Below are 20,560 nucleotides of genomic sequence, written 5' to 3'. Positions count from 1 at the left end.
GCGCGCACGTGTGTTCGTGCATACATACATATATATATATATATAAATACTTACAACTATAATTTGAGAAAACGTTAAACGTAAAATATATAAATATATATATATATATATATATATATATATATATATACACGTAATAGATAACGAAACATTTCTATCCTATTATTATGCATATACAACGGATTCTATCTTAATCGGTCAATGTGTCAATTGACATGAATATGCTACCTGACACGTATTATTGACAATTTCAATAACAGTTGCATAGATCGATTAATACTCAGCATTGACATATGAAAAGCATTGAATATGCGTGTCATCGAAAATACAAGAGTAAGTCGAACTGGTCATGGTCGAACTTTATGAACTACTATCTACTATTAGACACGATTAAAGAAAAAGAATATATATTCAAAGTCATCGGATAGGGTTAAACGTTATTCAACAGTGCAGGCAATGTAGAGAAAGTAAAATAATACTTTCATTCGCTGCTACTGTCGACATGGATGAATAAACGTTATTATATTACTCATTTCGAATCAATGAACCAAAGAATTTCGTTGCAATTGATAGATAAAAGTAGGCAAGATAGACGATGGTAAAGTATAAGAAAAAAAAAAATTGAGGCTAAGAAAAGGACGAACTTTTAACGGAAGTTACACAAGTTTGGCGAGAGGGGGTTGAATCGCGTTAAAAGATAAACTTTGGTGACATTCTAACATTCTAAAACAATCGATATCGGGGTGAGTTAACAAAAATAGACGAGTCACCAGCAGGTACATCTAGATGTCGAGTCCATGAACATTATAGCACAAGACAGCCATCTTAATGGAATATAGCGTATACAGTTAATGTATATAGGTATAGTTGACTTTAAAAAAAAAAATACAGAAAAAGAACAAAAAAGACAAATTGTCTACTTTATCTGGCTAATTTAAATAAAATTTATAATAATTATAAAATTCAATGATATTAATAGGAAATATATATAGAATGTTAATTAACATATACGTATCTTAACAAAACTCAAAATGCATTTTTCGATCAAAATAAAAAAAAGAGAAAACAAAAATAAAAAGAAAACAAAAAAGTAATTATTTAATCCATAAAAATGTATGAATACGTGCTTATATCTGCCATTATAACACCGTCATAATATCATTCTATATTAGAGGAAAACTGTGATCGCAATCAAGACATATCGATATCAGTCATCATAAAGCAATGCTTCGAGGGATCTATGTTAGAATTTCGCGAACACACACGCCTACACACAAGACGGTTGATTTTATCGCGCTCATGCCCTTGACGATGGATTTTTCGAATAAATCGTGATAGACGATTGGTAACGCGTGAAGTTATATAAAACTTTTCGAAAACAAAGATGAGAAAATGATAGGAAGTTTAAAAGATAAAAAAATAAATAAAAATTAAGAAAAAGAAAGAAACGATGGATAAACCGAATGGATCGATTAAACCGATAGATGTTATCGTACTTTTTGTAATCATTCTATGGAGGCAGAAGACCGACAGGTGGAAAAATAAATCGGACATGCATCAAGCGTGGTCTCATAGTACGGTAGTTATTGATTTTCGACGCACAATTTATTGTCCTATAGAAACGAGGCGGATATACGTAACACCAACTAAAAGAGACCGAATGATACTAAGAGAGAAAAAGAGATAAAAAGAGACAGAAAGAGAGAGAAAGAAAGAGAGAGAGAGAGAGAGAGAGAGAGAGAGAGAGAGAGAGAGAGAGAGAGAGAGAGAGAGAGAGAGTGAGAGAGAGAGAGAGGGAATTAATAGAATTACTGCATAATTAATACACCATAAATTGATGCAGAAAATGAAGGAAAATTTGTCCATCCTTCTATCAAAAGTTTGCGCATGAAAATTTTTTTTGTTTTTTACTCGGTCCAATAACGCATTATAACCACGTGATAACCTACTTAATTTCGTCTTTGTACCGTCTTCTCGCTGATGAAACAATGCTTCCTTAAAGTAAAAAGGAAACCAGGGCAATTCGGACCTAGATTTTGTAGAACATCAAAGAAACACGGTTAAATGAGGAAGGCAAGTAGGTTGAGATTCGGTCATCGACATCTATGTTGTAATGTCTTATGTGAAACATAGCAATCACCAAGGCTGTTCTGCCAAGTGTTGAAACATTCGTAACAATGACAGCATCAATATCATAAGAAATAAAGGAATAAAGGAAAAAAAGAAATTGATAAAAATAAAATAAAAGATTAAAAATATAACAAGTCAATTAAGATCTCGTTTAGATTGTCCTTTGTTAAAAGGATTATAACATACTGAATATATCTAGCATATCTCGCTATGGATAATAATAAAAATAGGAACGTTTAAATTATTCAGCGCGAACAGCGTTCGATCATGTCAGATCGCATTTCAAGATAGAAAACCACGGAAGTCTTTCGACGACACGATCCATGTATTTCAAGATTATTCAAGATAATATTGACGTAATCGCGATGGCCGATTTGCAAATAATCTCTCCAGATATTTTTATTTTCGTTTATCATCTACTTATATTTTTCTTTTTTTATTAATCCAATATAAGATCATAAAAAGCATGATTAATGTTATAATATATATATACATATATATATATATATATATATATATTTCATATTTTTCTGTTAATTTATTATTACATTATAAAGTTATCGAAACATTTCCCTTAAATTCTAAATATATTTGCAAGGTGTATTTGTAAAAATTCAAAGCTTTTGTTGGCGCTAGAATAGATAATAATGCCAAAAGCTTTCGGGAAAAATGTGAATTTTGTTTACTCCATCGAGAAAGGTCATAGAATGTAAATCGAGTGTTAAAAATGAATCTCCTCGGATGATCACGTTGCCACCAAACGTATTTACGTATTCACACGAGAACGTATACACAACAATGTAGATATCGGACATACTTTTTCTGGGAGGTGGAGGAAAGAACTTTTTATCGTATACATATGTATCTTTCTTCCTCTTCGTAGAAAAGCTTTGTATAAACTGCTGTAACGAAACATATGTCTACGAGATGACATTTTTTATCGATTCACATAAGTATTATCGAGATTTTATTAATGATATTAAAAAATAACCAACATCGTGATGTCTATATCTCGTGCATATCATAAAATTGATATTACGGGTTAAATGATAATAGAAAAAAAAAGAAATCGTTACTATCAGCATTTTTAATATTTAAAATAACTGCGATATATCAAACACACAAAAATGTAAAAAAAATCACAGACGTAATTCGTTGATATTAAAAAAAAAAAAAAAACAAAAGAACCGATTAATATCTAAGCGAGTCTATTAAAACGAAATACTTTGTTAAAAAAAAAAAAGAGAAAAAGAAAGAAAAGAAATCGTTTAATATCTTCATAGTGAGCTGTTTAGACTCGGTGTTTCATAAACGTATACGATAAAAATTCATCGATCCACGATCGATCGATCGCGTGGAATAACACCCTTTTTGTTATTTCACCCTGGTAAAAGATAAAAGGACCGAAGTTGCGCAAACAAAGAGGAAAACGGCATTAATCGATTTCACTTTAAGTTGGCGTTTTACTTACACGCGCGCGTCCATTTACATACGCATACATAGACACAACACGTCGAAAAGGCCGATGACGCCGTCATCACGTCGGACTTGTCTCGCGTTTCTACTACTTTTATACAGGATATTTCAGAACATGTGGGCATAATTTCGATTGCTGTATTCAATACATTAAAATAAGAAAAAAAAAAAAAAGAGAAAGAGAAAAAGTTCATACAAACATATCAATCCGATAGGATCTCGTTTTCGAAAATGCAGCCTATTTTTCTGATACAATCCCTCATTTAAGAAAATTATCAAAAATGTTTTTAAAATAAATAAATAAAAATCGGCTCGTATATTACATGCAGTTAATTGACTACCTCGCTCGTCGAACTTACATCCAATAGATTTTCTTATCTGTGGAAGTCACTTAAACCAATTTAGTTTACAACACAGCAGGAGTAGAGATAACGTTGAGATACTTCGACAACGTATTATTAGACAAGTTCCCGAATAAATTCGTATCATACCAGACAACTTTGAACGAGTAAAAATGTTAAAGATAAGACGATATTTTGCTCAGACGTTTAGTCAAATGTAGTCAATTCGAGGAATTATTGGAAAAAACGAGTAAACAAGAGATATAACACAATAACGATTGAAAGTAAAATGTTGGTCATATATTGGGCTACGTTTGTATGAACTAACTTTATTTTTCTTTATTCTAATACGCCAAAATTATGTTCAAATTATGTGTTCTGAAACACATTGTATATCTTTATTACGTAAAAACATCTCTACGTATTCATCGAAAGAACACCAAAAGGCGAGAAAGGAAACATACGGACGGGTTGATCGCGAGAAAACCAATAGACAAAATAGACAAGAAGAACGATGCGGAGATACGTAATTTCATCCCAGGAAAAGGAAATAGGGAAGTGAATGAGGATAGATGGGCAAGGCATATCTTATTGCGACTAATTACAACCTTCCTGCTTTTCTATAATCGAAAGAACGATAAATCCTTTTAATTGCAAATATACGCGTTCAACGTGCACGTTCATCTATGATACGACGCAGATGATCAAAAATCTCCTATCCCAAAAAAAATGATAAACGAAAAGTAAGATGTGATAAATCTATCAATTTTTTAATCTCATTAATATCTTTCCAAAAAAAAATTGTTCGAATGGTTAATTTCATTCAATTTTATGAAAGATAATCTCGACATTACCGGGCCGATATTCGTAAAGTTCGAAAGATACGAGAAAGAGTTAAATAGATAGTTAGATAAAGAGAGTGAGAGAGAGGAAGAGAGAGAGAACATACCAATAAATTCCCGCGGGAATTCGCTTCATTTTTTATACGGAATATTCCCTATTACAATTACTCGATAATATTCGATATGTAATTATCTTTCGATAAATGAACTAATCCTTTAAAAATATTCAATCCACATTCTAAATCGAATAACAACCGTTACGATCGATCGATATTATTACACGTTGCCACAATGCTAATGTCGCGAGTTTCGCGATTACCATATTCGCATATTCAATTATATAAACACTCTTTCATAAAACATCAGCATATTATCAATTTTTGTGGCTATTTCGTGTTATTTAGCGTTTATTAAACACTATCGAAAAAAATTGATATACCTACGTGAGAATATCGTAAGTAGACAAAGAAAAAAAGAAAGAGAAAGAGAGTGAGAGAACGAGAGAAAACGAGAGAGACAGAGAGAGGGAAAGAGAGAGAGAGAGAGAGAGAGAGAGAGAGAGAGAGAGAGAGAGAGAACCAAAAATTTAGTCGTCCTAAGCGATGTAATCGACAGCCTTTGTAGACCACCTACTACAATTTCCATAAGAATCGCTCTTAAATGGCCAAAGTATAACGACAATTATGCACGAAGGGATTAATCGGGTCGATGCTTGATAACGAGGAAGGAGGAATACGTGTATATTTCGCGATCTCTTTCTAACCTCACTACGAATACCTCACGAAAAGCAATGTTTTCAGGTTAGTAACCCCCATTGGCGAGCAAGTAGTATCGACTAGTAGAAAGAAACCGCCGAAAATCCATATGATTGTCTTAATCGTAAACGATCGTGTTATATTTTCAATTAAAAAAGGTGATGATAATTTTAAATTTTATAGAAATTTACGGAATGTCAATCGAATTATCACGTAAGGTGAAAAACGAAATGAGGAAGAAATGGATAAAGGAAAAAAAAAAAGGAAAAAAAAGATAAAAACGTATATATTTTGATTTTATTTAATCGCTATTTGATTATAAGAATAATAGAAAATGGATATAAATATAATGTAATGAAATATATGCAGTTTTAGAACATTACCTGTTGCAAGAAGGCTCGAGAGATAGCCAGCCGGTCAATCGGATGAAAATGTCGACGAACATAATTTTGAACGGATGATAGCCTTATCTCTCTCTCTCTCTCTCCCCCCCTCTCTCTCTCTCTCGATAGTTTACATCTCAAAACGTATAGAATGTTTCTTAAAAGATATGTCTTTCAAAGTGATTCAAATTCATGTTTTAGAGGCACATTAGATTAGACATCGAAATAAGTAAAGTTAGTATCAATAGAATAATATTTGCTTGTCTCTTTCGCACGTACACGTGTTACCGTCGACGCGTGAAAACGCTGCCACTTTCTCGCGTGCATGCGTGATCCCTAGTTTGTGCACGTATACGTAAAAAGAAAAAGAAAAGAGAAAAAGAACAAAATAAATAAAAATGAAAAGTTACACCTCGTTCTTCTTCCCTTCATCCTACTCCTACTACTTCTTCGGCAGATCTTCCTTCTCCTCTCCTCCTGCTCCTGCTTGTGCTCCTTTTCCTCCTCCTCCTCCTCCACCTCCTCCTTCTCCTCTTCTTCTTCCTCCTCCTGTTTTTCCTCCTGCGTACTCTGTCGTCTGTGTCACGCACGCACCACGACTAACCACGACCGATGATAACGACTGAAGATGACAACGACAATGTCGAAGACGAAGATAATGATGATGATGATAATGATGATGATGATAATAATAATGATCACAAGCAGATTATATTGGGATCGCGATACGCTCGCGATATATTCAAAAAAGGTATAGCATTAGGATGAGAAACGACGAGAAGGGTTAAAAAAAAAAAGAATTGACGACGAGGACGATGGACAGGCGAACGAACGAGCACGCGCGGACGAGGTTACCGTACGTACCACCGACGTAGCCTTTTATAACGAAGAGAATAGCAAACTCTCGAAGAGAACTCGTCCTGCGCCGCGACGGACGACTCCTGTCAAGGTAACACGCGCGCCTGATATCACTGCGCATCCACCGCCGCGCATTCCGACCCCCTATTCGCTCTTATTGCTCCCAGCGTTACCAACACAAACTAACCCGTATTACAATATGGCGCGTGAGGCGGTTATTTTCAAATTACTGTCTCATCTCATACCTATTCTATCCCATAATACTTTTATACACTTACTTTTTAATTATTCGATTATTTTTTTCTTTTATTCGTGTATTATATTTTCAATACGCTAATATTTCCTTAGACGTAAGGTATATGTATATGCTACTTTTAATGGTTTCTTCGTCGACATCGAGAAACGATAAGAATGCGAGAAAGAATAAAAACTTCGTTTGATCGGTGATGCGTGTCCCTAACAATAAGGTCATCTCAGAGTCATGTTATGACGTAAGCGTATAAACGTAAATACCATGAAAGAATAAAATTCGATATGCACAGTCTGCCATGTCAAGGACTTTCCTATGTTCGATTTCTCACTCTCTCTCTCTCTCGCCCTTTTTTTTACAATGACTCTCATCTACCTAAATATATCTTGCCGATTAAGTTTATTAACTACGAATTTTTTAATGTCTTCGATTTATTTTTGTAATACATCAGAAATAATCGTCCATTTTTTTAAAGAAGAAGAAAGAAATAAATTCATTGTTTAAATCTTGATATATCATCGTCTAGTCAGTATGTATGTATATTTGATCGATCTAAAGAGATTCTATTTAACCCGTTCAATGGCATCCTACTACGATTACGAATTCAATGGTCCTAAAGCTGGTATGACGTCATTTCGTCGATCATTGTAATATATTAAGATCCCGTCAATTGCATTCATAAAAATATTTGTTTTCTACCTATCGATTCATCTTCAATTATTCGATTTTCTAGCCGCTTTTCAGTCAGAAAGAATTTTGAGAGTTTACAGATAAGTGCTTTTGCAAGCGCGCAAGCGCATACACATACATCAAATGTATCCTTCATAAAACAACAATCTTTCGCATGAAAATCTTTTACTATGAATTAGGTACTTGCGTTTTATTTAGATTCGTTACTCGTAACAATAATGTTAGAAAAACATATATAAAAAAAATAATAGAATAAAATTCTAAGAGTTCGTTGAGTTTCTATAACGTCGGATTCCTTTCACTAGTTGAATATCCGCAGAAAGTTCACGAATATTTTATTTCATATTTTCAAGGGCACAAAACCATACCATTGCGATAACTCTATTTGATCGATCAAACTCTTGCGACCAAGTCTTTATAATCTCGTATTTACAATTTCAAGGTAAAAAATTGATTTAATAGATAAAACAGCGGCCATATGTAAATGCGTTCTTTAGTTTACAAACAGTCACGAGCATGTATGTATGTATATATGTTTATATTTATTTTATCTTAAGTATCAAATTATGTATTCTTATTCCATAAACAAAATTAATAATTATTTCTCGTTAATATAATGCGGAAAATTATATGTACAATAATAAAATATTATTTACGTACAGATACCTACCTTTATTTTATCTTTTTAACTCTATTAACAATTTCGTTTCTTTCTCTTCTTATTATGATCAATTTGATATGACATCTTGACCTTGAAAAATAAACGTAAAATACTCAAATTTCAATCCGGAATGACGAAATAGATGATTACATAATATCAGATTAATATTAACGAACTTTGTCAGTTAACTTAATTAATTTTAATGTTTTCGCATTGATTTGTCCTTTTTTTTAGATAATTATCGCAATAATACAATGATTGAATTATATTTGCTTGTTTATATATATATATATCAAACCCTTCTTATCATCGAACGATATTTGAATGCATTATTACCATCCCTTGCGACATCAATGACTTATAACTGAAGTTAATAGATAATGAGAATTAATGCTAAAAATTATTACCGACGAAGACGAGGTTATATCGATAACGTAGTATTCTTTACATAAGAGTGTATATAATCCATGAAATACATTTAATTTACACAACGAAACTTAAATTCATTGCACAAAATTTACAAACAATAGAAACAAATTATAAATAATCTGAAACAAAAATGTAGTATTTATCAATTTAATTCTATGTATTACCAACTAACAAAAAACAAATTATAATGATAACTGTAAAAAGAACTAAAATTAGTAAAAAGGTTTGTCATTGGTTCATTTGTCCACACTGTAAAGTTGATACCAAATCAATTACACATTATTTGTCCTTTTCCATATCATAGTTTCTAGCTTCTATAATACCTCAAAATTGTTATACTCTTTAGTGTGACAATCAATAGCAATATAATTCGACATGTGGATATAAATTAATAATAGCAATATAAGTGTATAACCTCAAAATAACAGTAATGTAATTTTTTTTTCAATGAAAAGTTTTCTTGTCTTTGATACTATATAATAATATATATACTATAGAAATAAATATTGTTATTTACATTGCTGTAAAGTTGCGAAGGTTATTTGAAATTATATTTTTGGATAAAAAACTTAATGTGAAAAAAAATGCCAAAGGTAGTTTCAAGAAGTATTATATGTTCTGATACCAAAGATCAAGAAGAATATGGTGAAGAAAAGCCATTACATATTTATTATTGTTTATGTGGTCAAATGACATTGATTTTAGGTTAGATTGTTACAGAATTTTGTTATCATGTATTTCCATAAAAGGAACAATTAGAAAACAGTTATTATATTACAGATTGTGCTATTGAAAAATTACCACTAAGAAAAAGAGATGGAGCGCGGGTCATCGATGGTAGTAAACATGCTCATAAAATGACTTGCGAACAAGATGAAGTTGTTTATTTGAAACGTTCAGAAGGAATAGAAAAACAGTATCGACAAAAGTGTAAAAAGTATGTATTTGATTATTATTATAATCAACGTATATAAAATGTTACTCTACAATTGTCATACAATTATATTTTTACAGATGTGGTCTTTTCCTGTATTATAAACATGATCTTAGCATGAATATTGTATTTATTGTAAAAGGTGCTGTAATAAAAAGTTCTGGTGAAGGTCCAATGACTGATATATATAATCAAGTAGCAATTGAAAAACCTAAAAAAATAATGGTAACGAAGCATACCAAGAATATGGGTAAATTTAGTTCTGTAACTGTATCTACAATAGATGAAGAAGAAGATGAAATCGAAGCTGTAAGTTTAATAAGCTAATACTTGATATATTTCTGCACAATAGGAATTTCTGAATTAAATTTTATTTCTAGAGAGAAGTTGCCGATTCATATGCAAATAATGCACGAATAATAGAAAAACAACTTGAAAGAAAGGGAATGAATAAAAGAAAAGCGATGCTACCAACTGAAACAAATATTAAACGGACAAGACCAAGAGGAACGTTATTAGATGTATAGTTTATCAACTATTATGTATTCTGATGTATCATAATGTATAATGAAGTTTTGTATTCTAATTCATATTATAATTTTATATTATAACTAACATATTTTAAATATATTTTTATTAAAATGATTTATTGTATTAAATGATTTTTGTAATTTAAATATTTTCTTACTTTTAAGTTAGGTAATTAATTAAGTTAATTGGAATATTTTAACACTTTTAAATGTTTATTAACATTACATAAAAGTAATTAATATACAAATGACTAGATATAAACATTGCATAAAAATGTACATTGCAAAATATAGATTAGAATTTAATAAATAAATATATTAACGTACAGTACACTAAGGCGAAGCAAGAAGTTTATGTTTTGTAGATGTCGATGAAGATAAAAATTAAATTATTTTGCAATATATCAATTCAAGACTATATTTAATTTGAATCAACTTAAATCTACAATAGAACAAATGTATGTAAATAACTTTTTTAAATAGATTTCTAAATGATCAGAACAGAATTATAATATTTGTATATTTTTTCTATTCTGATCGTTTAGCGTATTAGAAAATAATTGATATAATATGTTTTAAAAAATAATTTAGATCCCAAAATATCACATATAATATTAAATCAAAATGTATACTTTCTTATTTTGCTATAGTATATCTTCATCGATTGACGAAATTAGTTAATACGAAATCTAAAAATAGTAAATAAAAATTTGTTTACATATATGACATTTTCTTACTGTTATATATATTAAATGTATATAGCAATACAACATTCCCTATATCCTAAATGTTATACAGATTATAAATCTACATCAATGAATTAAATATACATATATACTATGGCAATATCTAATAAGTAAAATTCAATCATAATTTGTCCTATTGCAGATGTACTGTAGAAATAAAATAGGCTAGAAAAAATAAAAGATAAACATGGCTCTATTTGGAAAGGGAATCTTTGCAACTACCTAAAAGTATATTATAAGTGATCATATTATATGTATGTTTGATATAGACAGAAAATGTAGTTGCAAACATTTAAAATACATATCTACGTGAAGTAATATATGATTTTTTGTTAAGCTTCATCCGATCTTTGAAGATATTAGTTTATATAATAGATGCTAAAAAGAAAAAAATCGAAATATTCAAATTTATTATAAGACTATAAGATCTGCTTATTGTTAGCAGTCCATTACAAAACAATTAATTAATAATTGAATTATCTCTGAAAAAAATATTTTATAAATTCACAATCTTTTTCATTCTTTATTTTTTAATTAACCTAAAATATTAACTTAAGATTTTATCATAAAAATTCGATTGTACATCTAACAACAATTTAATGTTATGTGTACAGTCCTAATCAAAACATAAATTATATTATATATAAAATACAAATAAATTATGAATTAATGAATAGTATAACTTCCAATGATAAAAGTATTTCAATAAGGAATGCGATTAAAATATACATATACGTATACATATACACACACACACGCGCGTATGTGTGTATGTATAGATATAACGTCTGACTGTATGTAGCGATATTTGATATAACAAAAAAATCACATGCTATAAGAACGTTTATACATGTGCATGCGCGCGCACGCATGTACATATCTCCAGTGTGCATTTAGATTGTGCCATAATATAATCTAAATTGCAATCTATCTTACATTGAGCATGATTCATTTCATTTATCACTTTCGTAGCTGCGTTATATAACTTTCTATGCATGTTCATTAATAGGTATGTATCTTGGGAAAAGATTACATTTCATATGCACATTTAAGTACTTATCTGAGATGACTTAATGTCTGTTTTTTTAAGTATTGTAGGCTCATCTTTAAGAAACGTGCCTGATCTAGAACCCACTGTAAGTTGTTTGGGAGTCTCTTCTGTATGGCACTTTGTTTTGATCTTTTCATCGTTGACCTTGGAAGATGACTTTTTATTAGCGAGGGCCGGCTTATTTGGTCTGTTAGTGCCAGATTTGGGGGAAGATTTTCTACTAGAGTTATCGGATCCTTGTTGATTAGCACTATTATCTTTCTTTTCCCTTTTAACAATAGAATTAACCATAGTGGTCGATTGTAAAACTTGTCGTGCGTTCGTTGTCCGACAAGCAACATTATTTACTGATTTACTTGAAATATCTGGTGTCTTCGCTGCGTCTAAAAGATTTCTACGTAGGTTAGGCGAACCGTGATAAGCACTTATAGCTGCCGCTCTGCTTCTACTGGCCGCGGTTGAGTTCTCTAATGATCTTGGTGGCCTACGTGTTACCGTTAATGGATTCTTCTGCTGAATCGGCAATATATTTTTCTTCGTTCTGTCATAAATTTGTGCTCTGTTTATACTTTTTCCTAATGTTGGTGATAATTTCTGTAACGCATTAGATTTAGGATTTGCAGTTATTTCTGTCATAAGACTATCTGTAGACATTGATGTATCCATTTTGTTAACATTTTTCTTTACAACCGATGTCTTGTTCTTGGATTCTGCTAATGAATCTACAGACAATCCAATTTCCGTGCTTTTCTGTTTAAAGGATGGTGATTCAGGACGAGTGATACCACAACTTTTACTGATCACATTTTTCTTCTTGTTTGGTCTGGTCATGTTCGATTCTGTCAAACTATCAGACGAAAGAGCTTTCACGTCTTTTTTTACAGGCAATTTTACTCTTGCTATAGGCTTTTTCTCTGTCACTCGTTTTGTCGCAGGACTAGATGTACGCGATGAGTCTGATGATGAGATTGTGATTTTTCGTCGTTGTATTACCACTTTATCTTGACTTACTGACACATTTTCTTTTGGTACAAATTTGGTTCTTGGTTCTAAATATCTAGATTTTACCTATAAAATTTTTATTCGTATTAAGAAAATAATATAACATGTTAAAAATGTTAAAATTTACCTCTATTTTATTGGGCCATGATTTAGGTCGACTTGGTGCATCACTGGTGCTTGGTTTATTATCTTCTTGCATTTTTCGTTCAACAGGATCGCTTTTAGGTTTATTTAGAATTTTTCGCGTTTGTGCCGTTGACATTTGCTTCATTGTTTTATCATTATGTTCCGATATAGCCATTTTCACACGTTTTAGATCTAAATTGCGACTTGCTGAGCAAGCTGACGATGTTTTCGATTCCTTTAATAATAAAAATAAAATTAGTTTAATTCCTTTAACGAGTACTTTTATAAAGTTTAACAACAAATAACGAGTACCTTTATAAAGTTCGAATGCCTTGATTGACATCTCGATGTTTCGTGCGGTAAAATAACAAGACATGCTAATTCTTGTATTCTACGGCGAAGCTCCAAATCCATTTTTAACCATGTTGTCGATCTTGCAGCCTTCGCTGCCTCACGAACCAAACATTTTTCAACACGAGCTTGAATTTTCTTTAAAAAATCAATAAATAACGGACCCCATTTCATTTTTGTCTGAAAGTTATCTGTTTGCGTGGATAACAACATTTTATGTAACTTTGAATAACTTTTACATGCTTGTTCAGGTGGCAAATGTTCTGCAGCTGATAAAAAATTATCCTCCAAACGACTTATATTCCATGTTAAATCACGACCAAGTGATTGAAAATTTTCATTATTTAATATAGCTGCAAAATTGTCTGCTAAAAATTTTAGCGACGTTTCTAACAAGTTTGAAACCATTCTGTATACCGGTTCTGCCCATCGTACATTCGGCAAAGTTGCTAACAATTTATCACAATCTATCATAGTTTGAAGTACATTATCTGTAGACTAAACAGTGGAATAATAAGATTACAAAGTAACGACATTATTAAAATATATTAGTTATATTGAAAAGAATAATTATCATACATACAAATACTAAATATATATATAATATTGTACTTTTACACATACCATATGTACTATATGCTGTAAATAACATTTTTCCATTAATTCTCTTGGAAGAGTTGCAAATGCTTTGCATGGCCATATTCGTACAAAATGTCGTGTTATCCACCTTAGAGATTTACGATATATTTCATCAAGCCCATAAGCTGCAGCTAATGGCATACACTCCAGTACTCCAACAGCACATACTTGGCAAGGCTAACGATTTTATAATAACGATATTATGATAATAATATTTGTATTACATATATTTATATTAAATTAAAAATATGATAAAAACGCAATATTTACTTTATGAAAAAGATGACAATATTTAACTTTAAGGGTATAACCTATAACTTCCTTAAGACCCTCTAGACACAGCATATCAGCTAATGTAGCTAATTCGACAATGCTTATAGAATCTGGTATATTGCTTTCTCCGCTATATATATGACGTAGTGCAAAATGAACTGCATTATAAGAATATCTGTAAAATATTCTCAACTTAATTTTAATTGTAATATTAAATTTCATCACATATATTATATATACATATAATATTATAATGTTAATATACCCTTGTAAAGAAATCACATTTCCTGCACTTTCAATCCATCCACCACTAAGAATAGCCGCAAAATATTGACAACGAGAACTTAATATACATTTATGTGCTCTAATTCGTCTTCCAGCTACATCAATTGTAACATCTGGATTAATCTCTTCCAAAAACATTCTTAATAAATCTTCACCCAATCGATTATATGGTTTTCCTCCAGCCAAACTTGATGTTTCTGTTTCTTCTGTACTTCCTTCTATAAAATAATATTTTAATAATAGTTTAAAAAATCAATATATAAGTATATGATAATTTACATACCAGCTCCAGAACGTCCCATGCTGCTTTGCATGCTACTTATGTCACTCTCAGAAATGATACCTTCTGCCTCACCATCACCAGTTAAATCTTCAAGCGGTGACTTTTGTTTCGACGGTAGCGAAGTACTCATAACAGAAGAAAATACACGTGAGAGAGTTCTTACTGAATCATTTGTTCTTGACATAACTAATTTACTTTCGATCCAAGATGTTTCTGGAATACTACTACTCATACGGTATGTAGCTCTATTTTCCTTGGCAATTAAATATTCAGATGTATGAGAATGTCCTGATGTTTCGGTTAAATCCGAAAGTCTTACAAATTTAGAATTTGGCTTTTTCTTATTCAATTGTAGCTCCTTTACATCATGGCTAACAAGATTTTCATCTGTTTTCGATATAGACGTATGACTGTTATAAGTTGTATCTAATTTTTCATACTCTGGGCCTTCTAACTCACATTCTATTTTTTTAATTGTTTCATTTAAAGATTTATGAGTTTCTAATATTTTATTGCCAGTCGAAGGAATGATTGGATGTTTATGATTGGTTGAATGATTGGTTGTTTCCACATCTCTGCTTAATAAGTCTGATAATTCATAATCACGATTATCACTATTTGGAGATGGTCCACTGTCACTGCTAATGTCAAATGTTTCACTTTTACGTGTTTGTCCATTAGTACTTTCTGTACACGTCTTCCCCCATCCAGACATATCTGAATATTCGTCCTCATATATTTTTGTATCATCTCCCAACTGCTGTTCTCTACCTAATTCCTTGTATTGTTGATGTTTGATACTCGCACGTAGTTCCTTATCAATGATTTCTATGTGAGAGTTTGGTGGTGTATCCTTTATATCATATGCCAAACATTCTTCCGTGGATGTATCCATATTATTATTAGAATTATTTTCCAATTCCTGCAAAGAGTTTGAATTCTTATGGTTTGTGGATTCACCTCCTGCAGCATCACTAAGAGAATGACTAGAAGAACTTTGTTTTGTTTGGATCTTCTTCAAATCCCTTTGATCTACTGATAAGCTATGCGCGCGTTTGTGTTCTTTTTTTATTATTAATTCCTTAGTAATAGGTTGTCCATTATCATTATTACTTTGCGTTTTATCGATATTCCACGAATGACGTTTCAAAACCGATCGTGAAGAGGACAACGTTCGTCTTCTCACTATAGGAGAATCAGATTCAATAAACATAAAAACACCTCGTCTTGGTTTTTCTTTTATAGATTTTATTGAATTTAAATCTTGATCCTCTTGAAGAGTACTAGAGTTTTCATTTGTTGCAACTTCGTCAATTTTCGCTTCCATGCGTTTATCAGAAAATGATGATAAATTTCGCTTATGCGTTGTTTTCTGAGCATTTTCAGTCGTCTTTTGTGGATCACCTAAATCGATGAACATAGAGAATATGTTCTTCTTATCACCTTCCTCAACATTTTTATGATTCGTATCTTCTTTTACAATCTTTTTATTCTTTGGAAGATCATTTTTATTAGATATATCAATATAGAATTCACAATATGCTTTATCAGTTTTATGTGGCTCTTTTTTATTTTCCACATTTTCTTTAACCAGAGTTTCTTCCTTAGATTCTACATTATTTAAATTGACAAAAAAACCTAAACTGCTATACTTTTCATGGTTGTTAGATCTTATAGAATTCTTAACACATTCAGAAGTAGAAAAGCTTTGTGACATATTTGTTACAGAGTTATCTTTTGCGCTTGATCCTGATTCATTTTTTGTACAATCACTCATATCTACAATCCATGCAGTCATGGAAGAAGACATTCTTGTTGGTCTATCTTTAGTATCATTCATAATTACAGAACCACCTGATACAATAGGTGTGGATTCTGTTTTACGTTGTACGATAGGACTATCCATAGGTTTGGTAAAATCTGATGTGCTGACACCACCAGAAATAATGGGAGCTGTTTCATTTCTTTTAGTTTTTCTGATGACATCTACAGGTTTAACATTTTCTATATTACAAGCTACAGTAACAGGTAAGCTACTGCTACACTTATGTGCACTATCATCCTCTGCATAACTGCTGTATGATGCAACTTTATCATTCGTTATATCTGCCGCAGGATATATTATATCAGAATTAGTTATACTATTTTGCAGAAGATAATTACTTTCTAATATCTTTTTATCAATTTTATGTTCATAACTGTCGAAAGATAAATATCCAGTACGATACTGCATATTTGTAGCTGCTATTTGAATATCAGAAGTAAAATTATTTAATACATCATTGATAGGTACAGCCGTTGAATCTGTTGTCACATTAGAAATCATATCACTATCTACACGATGTCCTGAATATTGTGGTATGGCACTTTGAAAAACAAGATTGCCTTGTCTACGTTCATGTTCTTGCCTTAAGACAGAAAGCTTATCATTTGAATCAAGTTCAAATGTATTTCTTCTTATTAATAAAGGTTGCTGTGTATTTTCAGTAAAATTTGTAGTACTTTCTTTAGGATTCTTTGACTCATCATTTGTAATATCCAAAAGTAAGTTCTCATCACTGTTTACATTTATTTTATCTTGAGAATTATTGATATTTGAGCTATTATCAGGACAAGGTGAAGCATGTGTGCTTTCACCGCTATCTGCCTCTTTAATTTCTACAGCTAATGACTCTTTGTTTGTACCTTTATTCACATCATCTTTGCTGATTAATGTAGAGTTAACTTCCGTTATCTTAGGTATATCAGCAAATGGTTGAAAGTATTTTGTTACTTTCATTTCTGGTTCAAATTCTGCAATTTTACTACATTCATTCTGTAAATTTGTTACTTTAAGTGGACATGTAAACTTATAGAATTGATCTGCAGTAGTACTTGATAAATTGTGTGCAAAATCAGCAGAAATAGACATATAAGATCCTGTATTTTTATCAGTTTGTACATCTTCTTTAACATTTATATTTAAAATTTCCACTTCATCGTTCAGAGAAGATGCATCTATAAAGTAATGATTGCTTATATTAGAATTACTGCATACTGATGAACGCGTGAAATCAGTCAATTTGTGCTGCGTTTTCTCTGCACATGTACTTTCTGCTTGGGAACAATTATCATGCATTTCTTCATCTTCTAGCTTCTCTAATACTTTCTCTTTAGATTCATCATTTTCTTTTGGAACAGATTCTGATGTTTCATTTTCCTCACTTCCACAATCTGATTCATAAAATGGATCCCCAAGAACTTCATTTTCATACTCTGCAATCTCATCGTTATGTAATATTACTTTTTTAGCATTTTCTATTGATGAACCTGATAAATATTCATGTTGGCTATTCATTGAAGAGCTTGTAGCACTACTATCATTTACAAGATAATCCATTAATGTTATTTTATTTAAATCGTTTGTCTTACGACGCGAATCACTGTAAGTAGTTAAGGTATTATCATGCTTGAAATCAGTAGCAGGTACATAACCTTCATGATCTGTTTTTGTAATATGAGCTGAATGGGTTGCATTAACAGTCGAAGTATACTCTGATAATTGTGATTCCTCAAAATCTATATCCAAATTTTCTGAAGTTATAGTTTCAATATGATTGACTGAGTCAGCTTCTACACTAGAATCAGCCATTTCTAATGACATAAGATTTGTATTTATCAAGACATAGCGTTTTCCCACCTTCAGATATCGTTTAGTTGTACAATTTGATAATGACCATATTTTATGTACTCTGCAGAGACAAAAAGATATCAATCAAACTTTTATGTAAAAAATGCAACTACTGTTTTATTAACAAAAAGTTGTTTCATAAAGAGAAAGTTGTTTCATACACGAAAAAGCAACTATAAGAATAAAAACTGCTATGTAAGCTTATAGATTCAAATAAAAAATGGTGTACCACTATTACTTAAAAGAAAACCTTTCACTGAAATTTGATCCATTATTGAAGTAAGAGAAACTTCTTATTGGAGGTTTAATAGCAATATCGTAAAGAAATACTATTGGTAGCCATTTCTCTTGTAAGAAATCCAAGTTATTGTGCAAATATCTGTAAAGTATAATTAACATTTTACAAATGCATAGATTAAAGATTAGTCAAAGAATATTATCTTATTGGAAGTATTTATCTTTTCTATATTTATAACAAATAATAAAAAGTTACCTTAAAAAATATTTATATGTTCGATGGATATCTTTATCGTAAATTTTACCTCCTTGCTGATTCTGCAATTTCTTAAATTGCAAAGTTAAAGGAGATTTACATGTGCTCAAAGTACAGAATGATTGATCTTGCAACCACTGTTGTACTCTTCCTATATTTCCATTTTCCCTGTTGTGTAGCTTTTTTGCAGCCATGAGACATATTCATTTATACTTGTTTACCTAAGAATACAAATATATAAGATATACCTAGATTAGACATAATTCATACTTTTGAATACATTTTTCAAAAAGATTATAAGATATATAAAATCATAACTTGTTTATTAATTTAAATATTATAAGGAAATAATTAGAAAATTATATTCATAGGTGTTCTTTATACACCAATAATTACTATCTTTTAAATATCTATCAAATAGATGCACATCTGCTACGCAAAAATTAAAAAATAAACAGTCTGATTTTAATATTTTCTTTTTATGTAATTACCTCACGTACACACATACTCATAATTCATTAATATAATAATTAAGCAAAAAATATCAACTCAAATTACTACAAAGTCATAACGCATTACGAATTTCATTTATTCCCGGTCTTCGAATTTTTAAAACAGGATCGTAAAATATGGGCTCTGACGATTAATGTCAATTTATGGACACTCGTTGTATAGATAATCATTTAGATACTACTAATATTGGAAATAACGTTCACAACTTTTTCTTACAGTTACGAATTTACGTTCAGAGTTTTTCTATTTAATATCTTACAGCAAAAGAAAAGCATCTTTAAAATAAACTTTGATACGAATTTCTTAATTTATTGATCGTACGTCATACATACGTACCTCGCATTATTTTGCCTTCGTATGCAATGACAAAAGATACGTGAATTATTTCGGGGACGTTCTATGTCTTTCCTTAAAAGCATTTCTTGCGCAGAATCGCAAAAACTCTATAAATTTTCTATTTATTCGCCTAATAAATCACCTACTTCTTTGTTATCCTAATACACAACCGCAAATTTGTGAAATGACGATCCCTGTTCCAAAAACATAATGCAAGTACTCTGAAGCACAACAAGATGGCGCTTATTCGTGACTTTCTCAACTAGCAAATTGTGTCCAATTATATTCGTAGAAAATATTTTCTAGCCAATGAGATTAACGATTTGAATATAAGCTTCATAATCAATTTCTATCTCGGTTTGACAATATTTAGTTTTGAATTAGGTAACACTGTCTAATGAAAAGAGAAATAATTTGAATCTTAATTTAGCTCCTGGTTGTCACATTTTTATTTGTCATATTTGCTAATTACTTACAAAAACATAATTAATATATGGACACGTAAAAAATGCA

At 30.9% G+C, this 20,560-nt stretch overlaps 3 protein-coding genes across 5 annotated transcripts in view; 1 reads left to right on the top strand and 2 right to left on the bottom strand.

Moving 5' to 3' along the window:
- The window catches only part of LOC118446877 (uncharacterized), a 30,277-nt gene extending 23,419 nt beyond the window's left edge, over positions 1–6,858 (bottom strand). The window contains exon 1 of the mRNA XM_035878027.2: positions 6,340–6,858. The gene's annotated coding sequence lies outside the window, so the exon portion shown is untranslated. The remainder of the gene's footprint in view (positions 1–6,339) is intronic.
- Positions 6,859–9,142: 2,284 nt separating this feature from the next.
- On the top strand, positions 9,143–10,394 carry LOC118446846 (STING ER exit protein). Its single transcript, XM_035877968.2, has 4 exons — positions 9,143–9,520; positions 9,596–9,752; positions 9,830–10,058; positions 10,130–10,394. Exons 1-4 carry the CDS (start codon positions 9,400–9,402, stop codon positions 10,274–10,276), a joined length of 654 nt encoding a protein of 217 aa, XP_035733861.1. The 5' UTR covers positions 9,143–9,399; the 3' UTR covers positions 10,277–10,394.
- A 290-nt stretch (positions 10,395–10,684) lies between these two features.
- Positions 10,685–20,258, bottom strand: LOC118446845 (uncharacterized). Of its 3 annotated transcripts, none has more exons than XM_035877963.2 (10): positions 20,048–20,258; positions 19,199–19,419; positions 18,944–19,084; positions 15,036–18,766; positions 14,733–14,970; positions 14,465–14,642; positions 14,180–14,371; positions 13,517–14,053; positions 13,206–13,439; positions 10,685–13,144 (listed from the first exon to the last, which is right to left on the bottom strand). In XM_035877963.2, the coding sequence occupies exons 2-10, from the start codon at positions 19,390–19,392 to the stop codon at positions 12,074–12,076; spliced, it is 6,516 nt and encodes a 2,171-aa protein (XP_035733856.2). In that variant the 5' UTR covers positions 19,393–19,419; positions 20,048–20,258; the 3' UTR covers positions 10,685–12,073. The 3 variants fall into 3 exon arrangements, with proteins under 3 accessions (XP_035733856.2, XP_035733858.2, XP_035733860.2); XM_035877965.2 differs by having other exon boundaries at positions 18,956–19,084; XM_035877967.2 differs by lacking the exons at positions 19,199–19,419; positions 20,048–20,258 and having other exon boundaries at positions 10,696–13,144; positions 18,935–19,075.
- Between the last annotated feature and the right edge of the window lie 302 nt (positions 20,259–20,560).

The sequence above is a fragment of the Vespa mandarinia genome, chromosome 3 (assembly GCF_050613455.1).
Source record: "Vespa mandarinia isolate Hongniang chromosome 3, ASM5061345v1, whole genome shotgun sequence".
Lineage (NCBI taxonomy): Eukaryota > Metazoa > Arthropoda > Insecta > Hymenoptera > Vespidae > Vespa > Vespa mandarinia.
This window is presented reverse-complemented; position numbering and strand designations above follow the sequence as displayed.

Bases quoted from the DNA above. Each gene is read 5' to 3' on its own strand.
- LOC118446846 (XM_035877968.2), top strand. From the start codon at position 9,400: ATGCCAAAGGTAGTTTCAAGAAGTATTATATGTTCTGATACCAAAGAT. The intron at 9,521-9,595 runs GTTAGATTGTTA...ATTATATTACAG, and splicing joins TCAAATGACATTGATTTTAG to ATTGTGCTATTGAAAAATTA. The intron at 9,753-9,829 runs GTATGTATTTGA...ATATTTTTACAG, and splicing joins TATCGACAAAAGTGTAAAAA to ATGTGGTCTTTTCCTGTATT.
- LOC118446845 (XM_035877963.2), bottom strand. From the start codon at position 19,392: ATGGCTGCAAAAAAGCTACACAACAGGGAAAATGGAAATATAGGAAGA. The intron at 14,054-14,179 runs GTATGTGTAAAA...TCCACTGTTTAG, and splicing joins TACAGCATATAGTACATATG to TCTACAGATAATGTACTTCA. The intron at 13,145-13,205 runs GTAAATTTTAAC...AAAATTTTATAG, and splicing joins CATGGCCCAATAAAATAGAG to GTAAAATCTAGATATTTAGA.